The sequence below is a fragment of the Lynx rufus genome, unplaced genomic scaffold (genome assembly GCF_022079265.1).
Source record: "Lynx rufus isolate CCGP_SWC_20201006 ecotype Redwood Valley unplaced genomic scaffold, mLynRuf1.p SCAF_3, whole genome shotgun sequence".
NCBI classification, from domain to species: Eukaryota; Metazoa; Chordata; class Mammalia; order Carnivora; family Felidae; genus Lynx; species Lynx rufus.
Genome location: NW_025814845.1, coordinates 75,509,165 through 75,523,721, shown reverse-complemented (window position 1 = coordinate 75,523,721; position 14,557 = coordinate 75,509,165). Strand labels below are relative to the sequence as shown.

Genomic DNA, 14,557 nt, shown 5'->3' with positions numbered 1-14,557 from the left:
ATTCACATTTTAAAAGCAGAAGGGACTTGGGGCACGTGGGTGTCTCAGTTAAGCGTCCGACTTCACTCCGGTCATGATGTCATGGTTTGTGAGTTCAAGCCCCGTGTCTGGCTCTGTGCTGACACCTCAGAGCCTGAAGCCTGTTTTGGATTCTGTGTCTCCCTTTGTCTCTGTCCCTCCCCTGCTCATGCTGCCTGTCTGCCTGTCTCTCTCTCAAATAAATAAATAAATAAATAAGCATTAAAAAAAAAAAAAAAGATTTAATAAAAGCAGAAGGAACTGGTGTCTTTTTGTGAAAAAATCGTTGGCTTGAAAGGAAGTCCTGATAGGAACAGAATGGTTGATCATGGCACATCAAGTGACCATGAGACTCGAGCTGTTATGTGATCTGGTTATCTGACCCACCAACCTTAAAACTGAGTATGAAGAGCAGCAACCCATCATTAAGTGAAAATGGGAGATTTGAAACTGAACTTGAGCAGGCTCAGGAGGAACAGATAAGCTGCCTCTGCAGCTGTCCCAGGCTCCCACGGTACCTACTTCTGCTTTACTCTGCCCCTCCTTCAAACAGGATTTATGGCATTTGGGGAATTCTTTACAATCAGATAAAGTGAGGGGAAATCTTGAACTTGGTTTTGAAAGAGTTCACATACTATTAGAAGAAGCCCAAAGTGAAGTAAACAAACAACTGAGGTTAAATGATTTAGCCTCATTTAAGAAAGGTTTGGGCAGTACATCTTACCATCCACTTTGTATAAAAAGAGGTGGCCAGGGGTAGAGAGCTAGGATATATGATGGACAGGAGCTAAGGAAGAGAATAAGAATAGAAGACTGGTGACCAGAAGTCTGGGAAAGAGGTGCACCATTGAACTTCTCAGGAGTTTTTCTGAGAACAGAATGCAAGAGCAACAGTTTTCCTTAGGAATGTTCATCAAAGTGCATCGACTATAGAGGAAATTTTGAATAATGAGGAAGACAAGATGATCTATTTTGTGAACACCAATAACAACACAGCCACTTGAATGCTTGATCACTGGGTCTATAAACAAATGGCCATGGAAACAGGAATAGAGGCTGTGTATACAGATCAACAAGATGGTCCCACACCAAGATTTATCTGATTACTGTTACCAACAAATATTTAACCTGCCAAGAGCACAGGCCAACAAGGAGTTCCGACAATAGCACCATTCTTTGGGAGAGTCAGTCAATTGTCTGGAGGCAAGTTGATTACACTGGACCCCTTTCATCATGGAAAGGACAGTAACAGAAATCTACTCTAAGATGCCTTTCCTATCTACCTGCTTCTGGCAATACCAGTTGTGGGTTGAACTGTGTACCTCCAAAATTCATGTGATAAATAACACCCTAGCACTTCAGAATGTGTTTATTTGGAGATAGGGTCTTTACTGACTTCATTACTGACATAATGAAGTTAAAATTAGGGTGAACCCTATCTACCAACTGGTATCCTTACAAAAAAGGGGAAATTTACAGATAGACATGTCAACAAAGAACATGCAATGTGACAATGAAGGCAAGGATCTACAAGCCAAGGAATGGCAAAGTTCCAGCGTACCATCAGGAACAAAAAGAAATGGAAAGCCTTCAGAAGAAAATCAACCCTTCTGACACACTAGCTTCCAGAACTGTGAGACAATACATTTCCGTTGGTTAAGCCACCCAGTTTGTGCTGCTGTGTTATGGAACCCATAAGCAACTAACATATACATAGATATATAGAAAACCTAACAGAGGGGCGCCTGGGTAGCTCAGCTGGTTAAGTGTCTGACTTTGGCTCAGGTCATGATCTCACAGTTCAAGAGTTCAAGCTCTGAGTTAGGCTCTATGCTGACAGCTCGGAGCCTGGAGCTCACTTCGGACTCTGTCTCCCTCTCTCTCTGTTCCTCCCCCTGCTCATGCTCTGTCTCTTTCTCTCAAAAATAAACATTAAAAAAAAAAAAACTTTTTTTTTAAATAAATAAAAAAAAATAAACCTAATTCACACAGTACACTAATGATACCACAGTGTTCCTGACCAGGTCACTAAGAAAAGTGCATCAATGAATTTGTCTAGTGATTTCACCACATGCCTCAAAACCTACCACAGAACAGTGGTATCGCTTATAGAGCGTGAACTTATAGAGAACGCCTAAGACCGATGTGTTGTTCAACAGGATGTACAAGCAAAGTAAATGCTCGGAATCACCAATCAATTTGATGCTGTTTCCCCCATAACTGTTATATATAGATTTGTAAACTAAAATGTAGGCCTAGTTTCTTATACTACAGCTACTCCCCATACCTAAAACCCAATCACAGAATTTTTAACTTCCCATCAGTATTAGTTCGCAAGAAAAGAATGCTTCCGTGGAGGGACATAACAATTATCCCATTAAATTAGGGTAGAGATTGCTACCTTCCTACTTTGGGCTTCTTATACCATTAAGTCACAGGTAAAAAGATAAAATAAAACAAGTTACTATACTGGTCGGGGGTGACGGATTTTGATTACCAAAAAGAAACTGTGTTGTCTTGAATGCAGACAGGGAGGACCATGTCTGGTTTCACTGGGAGGCCTCAGTAGTTCTATTCTTAAAGCAAAAGTTAATGGAAAAATATAGAGTAACCCAATAAAAGCATAACCATAACTATTTTTAGATAAGCAGTTTTAAGTTATCAAAGAGGTCATCTGGAAGAATTATAATTAGTTGTCACACTGGGGAGGAGGAAATGGTGCTGGTTCCACCATATATTAAAAGTCTATTTTCAGAGTGCCTGGGAGGCTCAGTTGGTTAAGAGTCCAACTCTTGGTTTTAGCTCAGGTCATGATCACAGGGCTTGTGAGTTCAAGCACCATGTCAGGCTCTGCACTAACAGCAGAGCCTGCTTGGGATTCTCTCTCCCCCCCTGCCCCCACCCCTCCCCTGCTCACACTCTCTTTCTCTCACAAAATAAATATTTGGAAAAAAAAACACAACAGTATATTTCTCCCCAAAGTTACTTTATCATGCCACTAGAATATTAAAAAAAAAAAATTTTTTAACATTTATTCATTTTCAAGAGACAGAATGTGAGTGGGGGAGGGGCAGAGAGGGAGGGAGACACAGAATCTGAAACAGGCTCCAGGCTCCGAGCTGTTAGCACCGAGCCCAACGCGGGGCTTCAACTCACAGACTGCGAGATCATGACCCAAGCTGAAGTCGGACCCAGTGAGCCATCCAGGCACCCCTAGAGTATTTTTAATAATTAATTTTATAACTCAGAGATAAGCAATTAATACTGGATAAATTAAAAAGAAAGCAAAACAGTCCTAAATGAAATGCAAACCCAGTTTGATTTGGTTGTGAGAGAGAAGTCTAATTCATTTAGATGCATTTAGATCTGATATCCATAGATTCAACACATTCTGTGTCTAACAGCTGATTTTGATATTTCAATTCAAAGGTAACTTACGTGATCCAGTCTTTTCTTTTTTATAGACTGATCATCATTAAACTCATCTTCCTCATATGGCTCTGAAGAAGAAGATAATTTTCTTTTCCTGGGTCCACCACCTTCTAAAACAGAGATGAACGATCAAAGTTTGCACAAGTATTGTAAGAATCATTAATGTAAAACAAAGGTAAAAAAGTTATTATAATGAACACGTGCAGATCGTTCTCTTGACATCAGGCCCAATGTTATTTCTTCTACATTTCATGTATACTCAATAAATGTCAACTGAATTAAAGGAAAAGTAAACAGAGACTCTTATCATGTTATTTGTAAACCATCACATTATTTAGTAACAACAAACATCGCTAAACTGAATGGTCATTCTACAGAGCAATACTGAAAGGAAAGGGTTCTCCTCAGTGACTGAGTGTTTAGCAGTGAAAAAAAGTTGAGCCCTATCTGTCTAGCTTATTGAATAGCATCACTGATACCAATAATAGTTTACTATGTACCAGGCTTTGCAAAGGGCTTTTATAAACTGTTGTTTCATTTATTTTCCACAATAAACTTACAAAGTAGGTAATAGTCTCATTTAATAAATGAGGAGGAAGTGAAACATGGATAGCTCAAGCGATTAATGCTCTTAACCTAGAAACGAAGAGTGTAACATAGAGACTATAACAGTGATAGAAAATTTACATATTCTGTCATAACTGAAAGAAAAACTCAAACTACATGATCTTAAAGAAGCTATATTACAGGGGTGCCTGGCTGGCTCAGTTGGTAGAACATGTAACTCTTGATCTCGGGGTTGTGAGTTCAAGCTCCACGTTGGGTGCAGAGATTACTTAAAAATAAAATCTTAAAAAAAAAAAAAAGGAAGCTATATTACATATTTGTAGTTTGAAGACATTTATCTATTTCTTATATACTTTCAGAGAGCCAATTCCTTAGACATACTGCTAACATGAAGGCATCTGTTACAGTTTACAAAAGTGCAGTATTAATTACACCAGTATCCTAATTATGCTGTCAGAAATAAAACTTGTAGAAACACAATATTCAAACTAAATACAAACACGACAGCTTTTAAGCTGTAAGCCTGAAAATTCTGTAATATGGTTACAACAAAAGAAGTAAATGTTACCAACATTTTAAAGTATAATTTCCATGTACGTGGGAATGCTTAAATTTTTGTCTTCTAATTGTATTTCATAGAGTAAATGTGCAGTCTGCAAAAACCAAGTCATTCCCAGCATCCACTTTGAAAAGGGATCATCACAATTATATTTGTTGGGGTAGGGTAGGGTAAGCACTGTTAGTCATATTCTAAGTCTGAAAAAAAAGCTTCAATGAAACCAGATGATTTACGCCAGGTCACCTAGATATATTTCTTTCCTGAAAGAGTAAGAGCTTTGTTTTGTCAATAAAGGATCCTTCAACCTTAAATATCTGCTTATACAGCTTTACTTTTTGTTAGTAGTATTATGACACCAAATATTTACATATAGTTAAAAAGGCTACAGGCAAAAAATTTGCAAATAAATGTGGGAGAAAATGCAAATATAAAATTTGAGTACAAAAATGTTACATAACAGTACACAACACTGTTATCTACATCTATATCTTCTCTGTAATTAAACACTTTATGTTTATCTACATGTTATGCTATGCTCACCCCAAGTGCAGCTACCATCTGTCACCATACAACACTATTATTGACTATATTTCCTGTGCTGTGGTGACATGTACTCGCTTGTGGTGAGTATAGAATATAGTTGTCGAATCACTTTGTTGTACACCTGAAACTAATGTAACACTGTGTGTTAACTATACTTCAATAAAAAAAGTTTTTGCATATATCTAAATAAAATAAGTTAATATTCTATACTAAATATCACTTCCAAATTGTGTTTCATAAGGTGTCATCTTTTATTGGGAGCACTCACCATCAATTTCAGAAAAAACAAAACAAAACAAAAAAAAAACCAGTTAAAATTATTCCTTATACCCCACATGAAAAGAAATTTCATCTAAATTCAGTATTTAACAATAAAAAATAAAACATGAAACTATAAAAAAAGAACACATATTGGCAGTTTAACAGAAAAAAAATGAAAAGATGTTCAATTTTCTTAAGAATTAAAAACAAGTAGGGGCGCCTGGGTGGCGCAGTCGGTTAAGCGTCCGACTTCAGCCAGGTCACGATCTCGCGGTCCGTGAGTTCGAGCCCCGCGTCAGGCTCTGGGCTGATGGCTCGGAGCCTGGAGCCTGTTTCCGATTCTGTGTCTCCCTCTCTCTCTGCCCCTCCCCCGTTCATGCTCTGTCTCTCTCTGTCCCAAAAATAAATAAAAACTTTGAAAAAAAAATTTTAAAAAAAAAAAGAATTAAAAACAAGTAAAATTTAAAAATACCATTATTTTGTATCTGTTAATAAACAGTAAATAGACCCTAGCAGTCCACGGGCAAAAAGGCACTTTTAAACATTATGCATTGTTCTAGCCTTTCCAATCTAAGTAACACACTTCAGAATTCTAGATATGCATATCTTTTAGTCCAACAATTCCTTCTCTAGGAATTTACTCCACAAACTGATGGAAATGTGTGCTCAAGTATACACACAAGAATTTTCCCAAACTGTCTAAATGCCCAAGATATTAAACAAATTAGAATATACCCATAAATGCCACTGTTATAAATTAGGTAGACTTTTTAAAAATAAACATGGAAAGATGTCTCTAATTAATGAAAAGCTTACAAAGCAACAAATATAATAGGATCACAATTACATTAAGAATGTTTTGCTTATTTTTATATAAACACAGAGAAAAAGAAACAGGTAGATATATTCTGGACAACATCAATAAATTCACATTTTTACTTTTTAAAATAGGATAAAAACTTTTGTAACCCAGTGTTCATAAATGAAAACTTTCAGAAAGCAATGCATAAAAGGTACCCTTACTGTTTAATATGGGAGCTATTACCTATAAGATTATAATTTGTGCTAAAACCAACATCCTTTATCATGAGGCACAGAACTGTCCAAAATCTCTCACATGTGTTTAAAAAGGACTTTTTTGGGGAAAACTGTCCTAATACATCCAAAACAGTTTCCTGTTGATACCGTAAATCGAAGGGGTATCTTCTGTTGGTGAGGCAAAGCTGCCATTCTATACACCTCAGAAGCGTAATGTACTAAAGATGAAGATGGCCGATACGACGGTCCGTTCCATTCTACGATGAAGCATGGAAGTTTACTTCAAAACCAAGAAGGCCCTGATTTATTCTTTCCTTATAACTTTCCTCTTGAAAATATTTTTTAAGAAAGAAAATATCAATGTATAGTGCAAGAATGAGAAGAAAAAAACTCAAAGGAAGTTCACATTTAATGAGGATTATACTTCATAAAGGCAAAGATTTTGTCCATTTTGTTTCCATACGTATCCTCAATGCCTAACACAGCATCTGGCATCTAGCAGTAGGTGCGCAACAAATATCTGTTAAATTAATAAATAAGTTGAATGATAAAAGTTGCTCAAGAGAAAAAAAGATTAGACGCTATTATGGAATAAAATGTTTCTACAAATTTGGAAAGATTACGGACTACTGAGGTATTATAAGAACAAGAAAGAATACGTAAAATTTTCCAAACATTTTGCAACTCAAGAAATGTTCATTGAGTCTACCATTTTTCAGGAATTTTTCCAGTAAGTGCTAGGGCTATGGTTAACGAGGGAGATATCAACCTTCTCCTGTATGTATCATTTTCTATCAGATGGCCCCTGGGAACAAACAACTGCTAACACTTACTATATACTTATGTGCCACACACTACAGTAAGAAATTTACATTATCATTTCTTCACAACAACCTATGACACCGGTACTATTATTACACTATTTTGCTCATAAGGAAACAGAGACACAGAAGAGTTAGGCAACACCGCCCAAGGTCACACAGCTAGTAAGTGGAAGAAAAGGAAGAATCTTAACATTCTGCACAGGCAGCACCCACATAACACAATACTATTCTCTTACTCACATTGAAGAAGATGAAAGAATTAAAATATTTCATATGGAGGAAACAACTATCATCTTTGGAATGCACTCCAACAAAATATACTTGCTGAAGAGGGATGACAGCCCCATGGGAACACACTATGCCATCTTCTATTTTTGCATATATATTTTAAAGTTTCACAAATATTAAAAAGCCAAAAAGATCCACTTAGGGGAATGGGCACTTATTCACACAATGTTAATGAAAAAATAAATTAGCACAACCTTCAAGAAAGTAACATGGAAGTACATATTAAACTTTTAAATGTGTATATTCTTTGATTCAGCATCCCAGTTTGAAATTTAGCCTATAGAAATAATAACATAAATATTTCCTTATAAGACTATTTACTTTAGCACTATAATAAAATAATAAAAATATAAATGCTAATTAACAGAGAAATAATTAATAAACCAATCATACAGGCAGTTACAGAAGAATGTTATGGGCCATATTTAAAAGATGGATAAATCTGATTGTTCTGACAAGTTATCCATGAAAAATTATCAAATTATTTTTTTTTAATGCAAACCGATACTATTATTACATTTCCTAGTTTAACGGACACACGCACGTGTACGTGTGTATGTGTCGTACGGTAGTGGTGGGTACAAACAGGAAAAGCTGAAAATGATACAAAGCAAATTCAAGGGTGGTCAATGGGAGTGTGGGTTTGCCTTCATTACTTAAATGCTTTTTTGGTATTGGGATTATAGGTTATTTTTACTTGTTTGGTATATACAAGTTAGGGGGAAAAAATACAGTATTTGCCAAAAGAATATTGGAGGTGCTTTTATATTGCAAGCTCCTTGAAATGCATTTATTTTTGTATCCCAAGCCTGGAACATAGCATAAATATTTACTAAATGAAGGAATGCTGATTACCAGCTAGGACTTTCCACAAGACATTATGTTCCTACTGACTCAGATTTGTAGACCTGTAAATAAAACCACAATGCAATTAGAAAGGACACTTAAGAAAGAAAGAAAATATACCTTCCAAAACTTCACTGTTACGAGATTTGATCTGTAGAAAACAAGCAAAATTACCAATGAAAACCTGCCCCCTCCCTAGGAAAAAAAAAAAAAAAAAATCAACCTAGAAAATGTGGTTCCCAAATAGCTGTATGACCTCAGGTAAGTCACTTAACCTTCTTAAGCTTCAGTTTCTTTATTTAAAAAAACTGAAGCTATTAGTAACTCGTAAGGATCCTGTAAGAATTCATGAATGTGCCTGGTAAATTGTAGAGCAGTATTAAAAATGTGAAGATATTTATTACTATAAAGCTAATAAATACACATGGGTGGAAACTAAGCCAGGCATACCTGCATCACCAAACATCAGCAAGGCAGCAGCAATTGCTCCATCCATAGTGCTTGTTGATTCAATCAACTGACAGAACGAGAAAACATTGTTTGAAAAAGAACAGTTTAAGAAGTCTTTCACAAAAGTCTGTACAATGTAAGCATTTCTTAAAACGTTGTTGGATGTATTATCACTGTTGGTGAAATGCATACAGTATATTCAAGCTTTCGTTATTTTTGTGTTTTAATTGCAAGGTTCTACGTTGAAGCCTTAAAAACTCCCTACTTATATGTCCAGGCAAAGAATGAGGGAGAGAAGAGGCAGTGAGGAAGAGGGACACTTGTAGACATCTGTATTATTCCTTTTTTGTTTATGAAAAAATAACCCACAATTCTGTAGTCACTTTTTAAAACATCTAATACTTCTTAAGATGAGTGGGATGAAGCGTTCTTTTTGATTTTTCCTCTATTTCTGAATCACCTGAATTTATTAAAGAACATAGTCCTATACTATTTATATAATTAATATCCTCAATATATAATTTTTATACTATTCTATAACACTTTGTATTTCATAAGGAATTAAACATCCTACATTTTCCTTTTGCTATAGTTTCCCTAATTTCCAATGAGTTACTTGTTTTAAAAAAATCTTGCATTTTGGTGTGGTAATTCAGATCTTTCTTACTTGTTTTATAATTACTGAATAAATGCTTTTATTTAAAAACTGGAAAAGATAAAATAAAACATGAAAAATCTTACATCTTTTAATAAGCTATTTTTATATTAAATTAAATAGTCTAAAATCAATTAAGAGCACTCTCTTCTACTGGTTTTCTTAATCTTGAATCCTTAAATAGCCTATAAGCCCGACCCCCCCCAATTATCAAAATAACCAAATCACGTGCATATCAAGTTTAGGATTAAATTTATATTTTACAACTTCTTGAATTGCCTTATATGGATGTAAGAGCCTCTGCAAAGCACTTTATAAATGTTATGTTAAATCTCTTGAAATGATGGAGTGCTCTGCTTTGGAGTAATATGCTAAACTCCCTAAATTTCAAATATTCATGCAATGAAACATGAACACAATTCTGTGTATCAATCCTATTCTCCCTCTGTAATTATAAAATTAGAGATAAATATTCTTACAGAAGAAAAATAACCTTAAACTACATGAACAATTAGCAATCAGGCTAAGAAATATTTTTAAATTGAGATTTGTTCCTTTGAATATTTAATACTCCATCACGTATATTCTGTTAGAAGCTCTTTCCAACATTGTAAGTAGCCTCTGTAGCTACTACTCATTACATGCATTGTCTTCTTATTCCAAAAAAAAAAAAAAATCACATCAGGAGGAAAATAACACCCCAAAGTGCAAACTCAAGATACCACTAAAGTTTCATTTAGCTAACAGTAAGAGGGTATCAAAATGACTTAGGGGAAAAAAGATTCAAGTAACAGAGAACGGTAATAATTTATTCTATAGTTTAAAGTAGGAGGCTCAGGACCACCTTCAGTTCAGACACATTGTTTGGCCTGAACAGTATTGTTATGTTTTTATTTAAATTTGTTACCATAAAAAGTTAACAAATTTACTGATAGAACAGGGATGAATCCCAAACCCTTATGCTAAATAAAAGATGCCAGTGGCAAAAGATCACATATTATATAATCCCATTTATATAAGATGTGAAGAATATGCAAACCTAAAGACAGAGATTAGTGGTTGCCTAGAGCTGGAGGAGGAAAGTGGGGAGTGATTGTTAAGGACTACAGAGTTTCTTTTTAGAAATATAAATGTTCTAAAATTAGATTACAGTGACAATTGCACAACTTTGCAGGTACACTAAAAACCACTAAATGACACACTTTAAATAGGTGATCTTTATGACACTTAAACTATATCCCAAGAATGCTATTAAACTGATCAACAATAAAAAAAAATCCAGCATTTTGACTTTATTTGGAAAATCTGAATACCTGATAAAAAATGGGCTATCACTGATATCACACAGCCATATCACGGTGGTGCTAGAGAGTACCTACCCGTTTGAGAAAGAGCGAATACTCTATAATATGCTGGTGTCTATCACTTCAAAGTTACCTGCCTAGCCCATACAGATATGGAAACTCCTGAGGTTCAGACTGGAGACAGTGGTGATGACAGATAAAAAGGTGAAAAACATATAAACTTGCAATTAAATGATCCCCTTACGGTCATTTAACTAATAAGTGACAGAGCTAGGAATAAACGATTTACTAGTAATCTTCCGAGATTTATTCTCTACCTGAAATTTAATTGATAATCAATTTTTATGTGCCCTTGTAACGAGCTGCCTATTATAATCCAAATATAGAGCTGCCTATTATAATCCAAATATAGCCACGTATTTTGTTTCTACGTGGGTCAGTGTTTCTCAGCAAGGGTGCTATTGGTGAGATAATTCTTTTGTTATGTAGGATCATCCTGCATACAGAGGGTGTTTAGTGTTCCTGGCCCCATGGCACTAAATGTCAATAGCCAACCCTTTGTCATTATGATGACAAAAAAAAAAAAAAAAAGCCTGCTGTCATTTCTGATAGTTTCTAGTGGGAGATGGGGAAGTCTCTACTTTAGAACCATTTAAACTCAAAACAAAATTTCACAAGCTATGTTAGCTATTAAGGGAAACACAACTTATTGTATCATTTATAGGCGAATAACCTTACCTATTTAAAAAGTTAAGACTCCCAACAAGAAAATCTCTGGCATTTACTTCTATTATTACATAAAATAAAAATTAATTATCTCAAACAGATCTTAAAAAAAGACTATCCTCTAAATACAGTACTAGATACAAGAGAAATACAACATAATTATAGCTATAATAACAAATTACTATAAAATGGTATAACCTTAAGTAAGTCACTGTCACTTCTTTGTGGGAAAAGTTCCTTCAAGGTCTGAAGTTTAGCATCTTTAAGGTCTTCCAATTCCGAAAAGTCTTCCATTTCTGAAATATCATCATTATGTCTACCTGCCATGGTAGGAAGGCTCTGGGACTCTTCATCTTCAGATGGCTCAGAACTAAAAATATTTTCAGAGGAAAAAAACAATATTTTAATGGATTATTGTTATTTTATTACAATCATATACATATATATGTAATACAGTTCTTTTCAATCAGAATGCAATCTATCCCTGTCAAAGATTAAAAGAAATTTTTCCATTTCAGTATGGTTATACCGTATGTATAAATCTACATTCCCAGAGTCAGCATACTTCGTAAAGATCTTCATATTATCTGGGCTGGGATGGAAAAGAACAATAAGATACCTGGTATTTATTTTAAGATACACAAACATGTATTACATGTCCACTTTCTCTTTCCTATTCTTTTTTCACCTATACTCTATTATCAGACCAGCATTGTCAAGTTGTTCTTGAGAAATTATAAAGCCTACACTAACACAAAGGTAAAAGAACTTTCATGGCCTACCTAGGTGACCAGAATCTAAGTATTAAAATCATAATGGTCCCATTCAGTACCAGAATCTCTGCCAAGAACAAAACATGTCTTCAGACAAGCAGCATTTATTCCATGTGAGGTTTTATTTTATTTTTATTTTTTTATTTTTTTTTCTTTAAATTGTTTTTTTTTTTTCAACGTTTATTTATTTTTGGGACAGAGAGAGACAGAGCATGAACGGGGGAGGGGCAGAGAGAGAGGGAGACACAGAATCGGAAACAGGCTCCAGGCTCTGAGCCATCAGCCCAGAGCCCGACGCGGGGCTCGAACTCACGGACCGCGAGATCGTGACCTGGCTGAAGTCGGATGCTTAACCGACTGCGCCACCCAGGCGCCCCGAGGTTTTATTTTATAACTAACTTTAATCTCATTCCATCTTAATTTATATGTTTATCCTATATAAAAGACATTTGGGGCCAAATTTTACTCATCCATCTCCCAAACTAACAAAAATCTCATTTTGAAATGCTGGTTTTCTACCATGATGGCCATTCTGGAGATCTGAAGGTAGAAGTATATCAAGTGGATAAAGGTTATAAAGATCAGAGAAAGGAAAGTGGGAATTTAGTTAAGAACATTCCTAGTGTCAGAGAATACATGACTTTGCTATGCAGCTAATTCTGTACTTGGAAACATATCCAGAATCTGTGTTTTAGTAACTTCACTGTTACCTACTCCTATTAGTTCAGTTGTCCTGGTCAGGACACTAGTTTTGCCTGAGAGTCCCCCAAAACATTTAAAGGCAGATCCCCAAGGACCAGGAATATATACTTTAACAAGCTTCTAGGCTGACATCTTGATCCTGCTCTGAGAAAATGCTCTGAGAAAAGTAACTAGGTAAAATAAATCACTTCCTTTGTAACTAATGCCTGTCCTTCAATATTTGAAGGTGATTACATGGCTCTCCCTTTCCATGACACCCACACCTCTCATTCTGAATGTACTAAACTTTGAATTCTCATTCTGCCTTACTACAGTCACATTTCCCGATTCTGCCACCTAATTCAGTGAGAAAATTCAGGTTGTAATCTTCTCACAATTTCTGCCCTGGATAACCACTTTCAAAGGTTCTTATTCTGCCAGCCATTACCTTCACCTAATGATTGGATTCACCACTATTTGGTGAGACAAACTCACGTGCCTTTTGACGTAGTATTTATGTTGCCTACGAATCTTAACATGCCTTGGATTTAACATCCAGTTCATAGGAAATAAAAGCAAGAGAGGGATAAATTCAATACCATCATGAGGAAACAATCAGAAAAATCTGTTTTCTCTAAGAAAAGCCTATTCTTCACTAAGTTAAAATCATTTAAAAAGAGGGAAGAGGACTGTTCAAGATCAAAAGAAAAGTCAGGAGTTTTAACATTCGAATGCAGCGGATTCTCCTTGTTTGGATCCTGGTTTGAAAAAGCAGCTATAAAATACATGAATATAAACTGGGAATTAGAAGATACTGGAGAATTTTTCACTGATAGCAGTACTGGATTTTCAGGAGGAGGACGATGTATCACCAAGTATTAGTAAGGGTAGAAATGTTGGGATGTCCATAATTTAAAAAACTCTAGGTCAGTAATAATAGATGAAACAATGAAACGAACAAGGAAAAATGTTAACAAATGTTAAGTCTAGGTGGTAAGTATATGGGTGTTCACTGTCCATTATTTTATTTTCTTATATGCCTAAAAGATTTAAAACTAAAGGAAAAAAATCTACAAAAACAAGAGTTTGTGTCCTTTTATCTGGTCTCAGATCAAGTTCTTCCCTTCTGCTGAAGATAAAGTCCCCTCTCAGTGCTAAGGGATTCTAGCCCTTTCTACTTCCTACAGTACCTTGTTTCAACTATCTACTGTCTTCTTTCCTCAATCTCTTCTCTCTCCCTAAGCTCTTCCTCCCAAGCCTACAATGGGCTCAAGACTGAACTAATGAATTCAATGTACCAAGAGTTCTCGAACTGTGGACACAGCACTGAAATAAGCAAATTCTCAGGGTGCCCGGATGGCTATCAGTTAAGCATCTGACTTTGGCTCAGGTCATGATCTCACGGTTCGTGGGATCGAGCCCTGCATTGGGCTCTGTGCTGACAGCCCAGAGCCTGGAGCTTGCTTCCAATTCTGTGTCTCTTTCTCTTTCTCTCTCTGCTCCTCCCTGACTCGTATGTGCACACACTCCCGCTCTGTCTCAAAAATAAATTAAAAAAAAAAAAAAAAAAAGTAAGAAATAAGCAAATTCTC

At 35.6% G+C, this 14,557-nt stretch overlaps 1 protein-coding gene across 5 annotated transcripts in view; it reads right to left on the bottom strand.

Annotated features, from left to right (window-relative positions):
• The window catches only part of SMARCAD1 (SWI/SNF-related, matrix-associated actin-dependent regulator of chromatin, subfamily a, containing DEAD/H box 1), a 78,817-nt gene that overhangs the window by 43,011 nt on the left and 21,249 nt on the right, over positions 1 to 14,557 (bottom strand). For 3 of the 5 annotated variants that reach the window (XM_047091328.1, XM_047091331.1, XM_047091329.1), the window contains exons 4-6: positions 11,710 to 11,881; positions 8,827 to 8,893; positions 3,457 to 3,560 (exon numbers count right to left, since the gene is read on the bottom strand). In XM_047091328.1, coding sequence (XP_046947284.1) covers positions 3,457 to 3,560; positions 8,827 to 8,893; positions 11,710 to 11,881 — 343 coding nt within the window. The remainder of the gene's footprint in view (positions 1 to 3,456; positions 3,561 to 8,826; positions 8,894 to 11,709; positions 11,882 to 14,557) is intronic. The other 2 variants (XM_047091330.1, XM_047091332.1) reach the window with 1 other exon arrangement.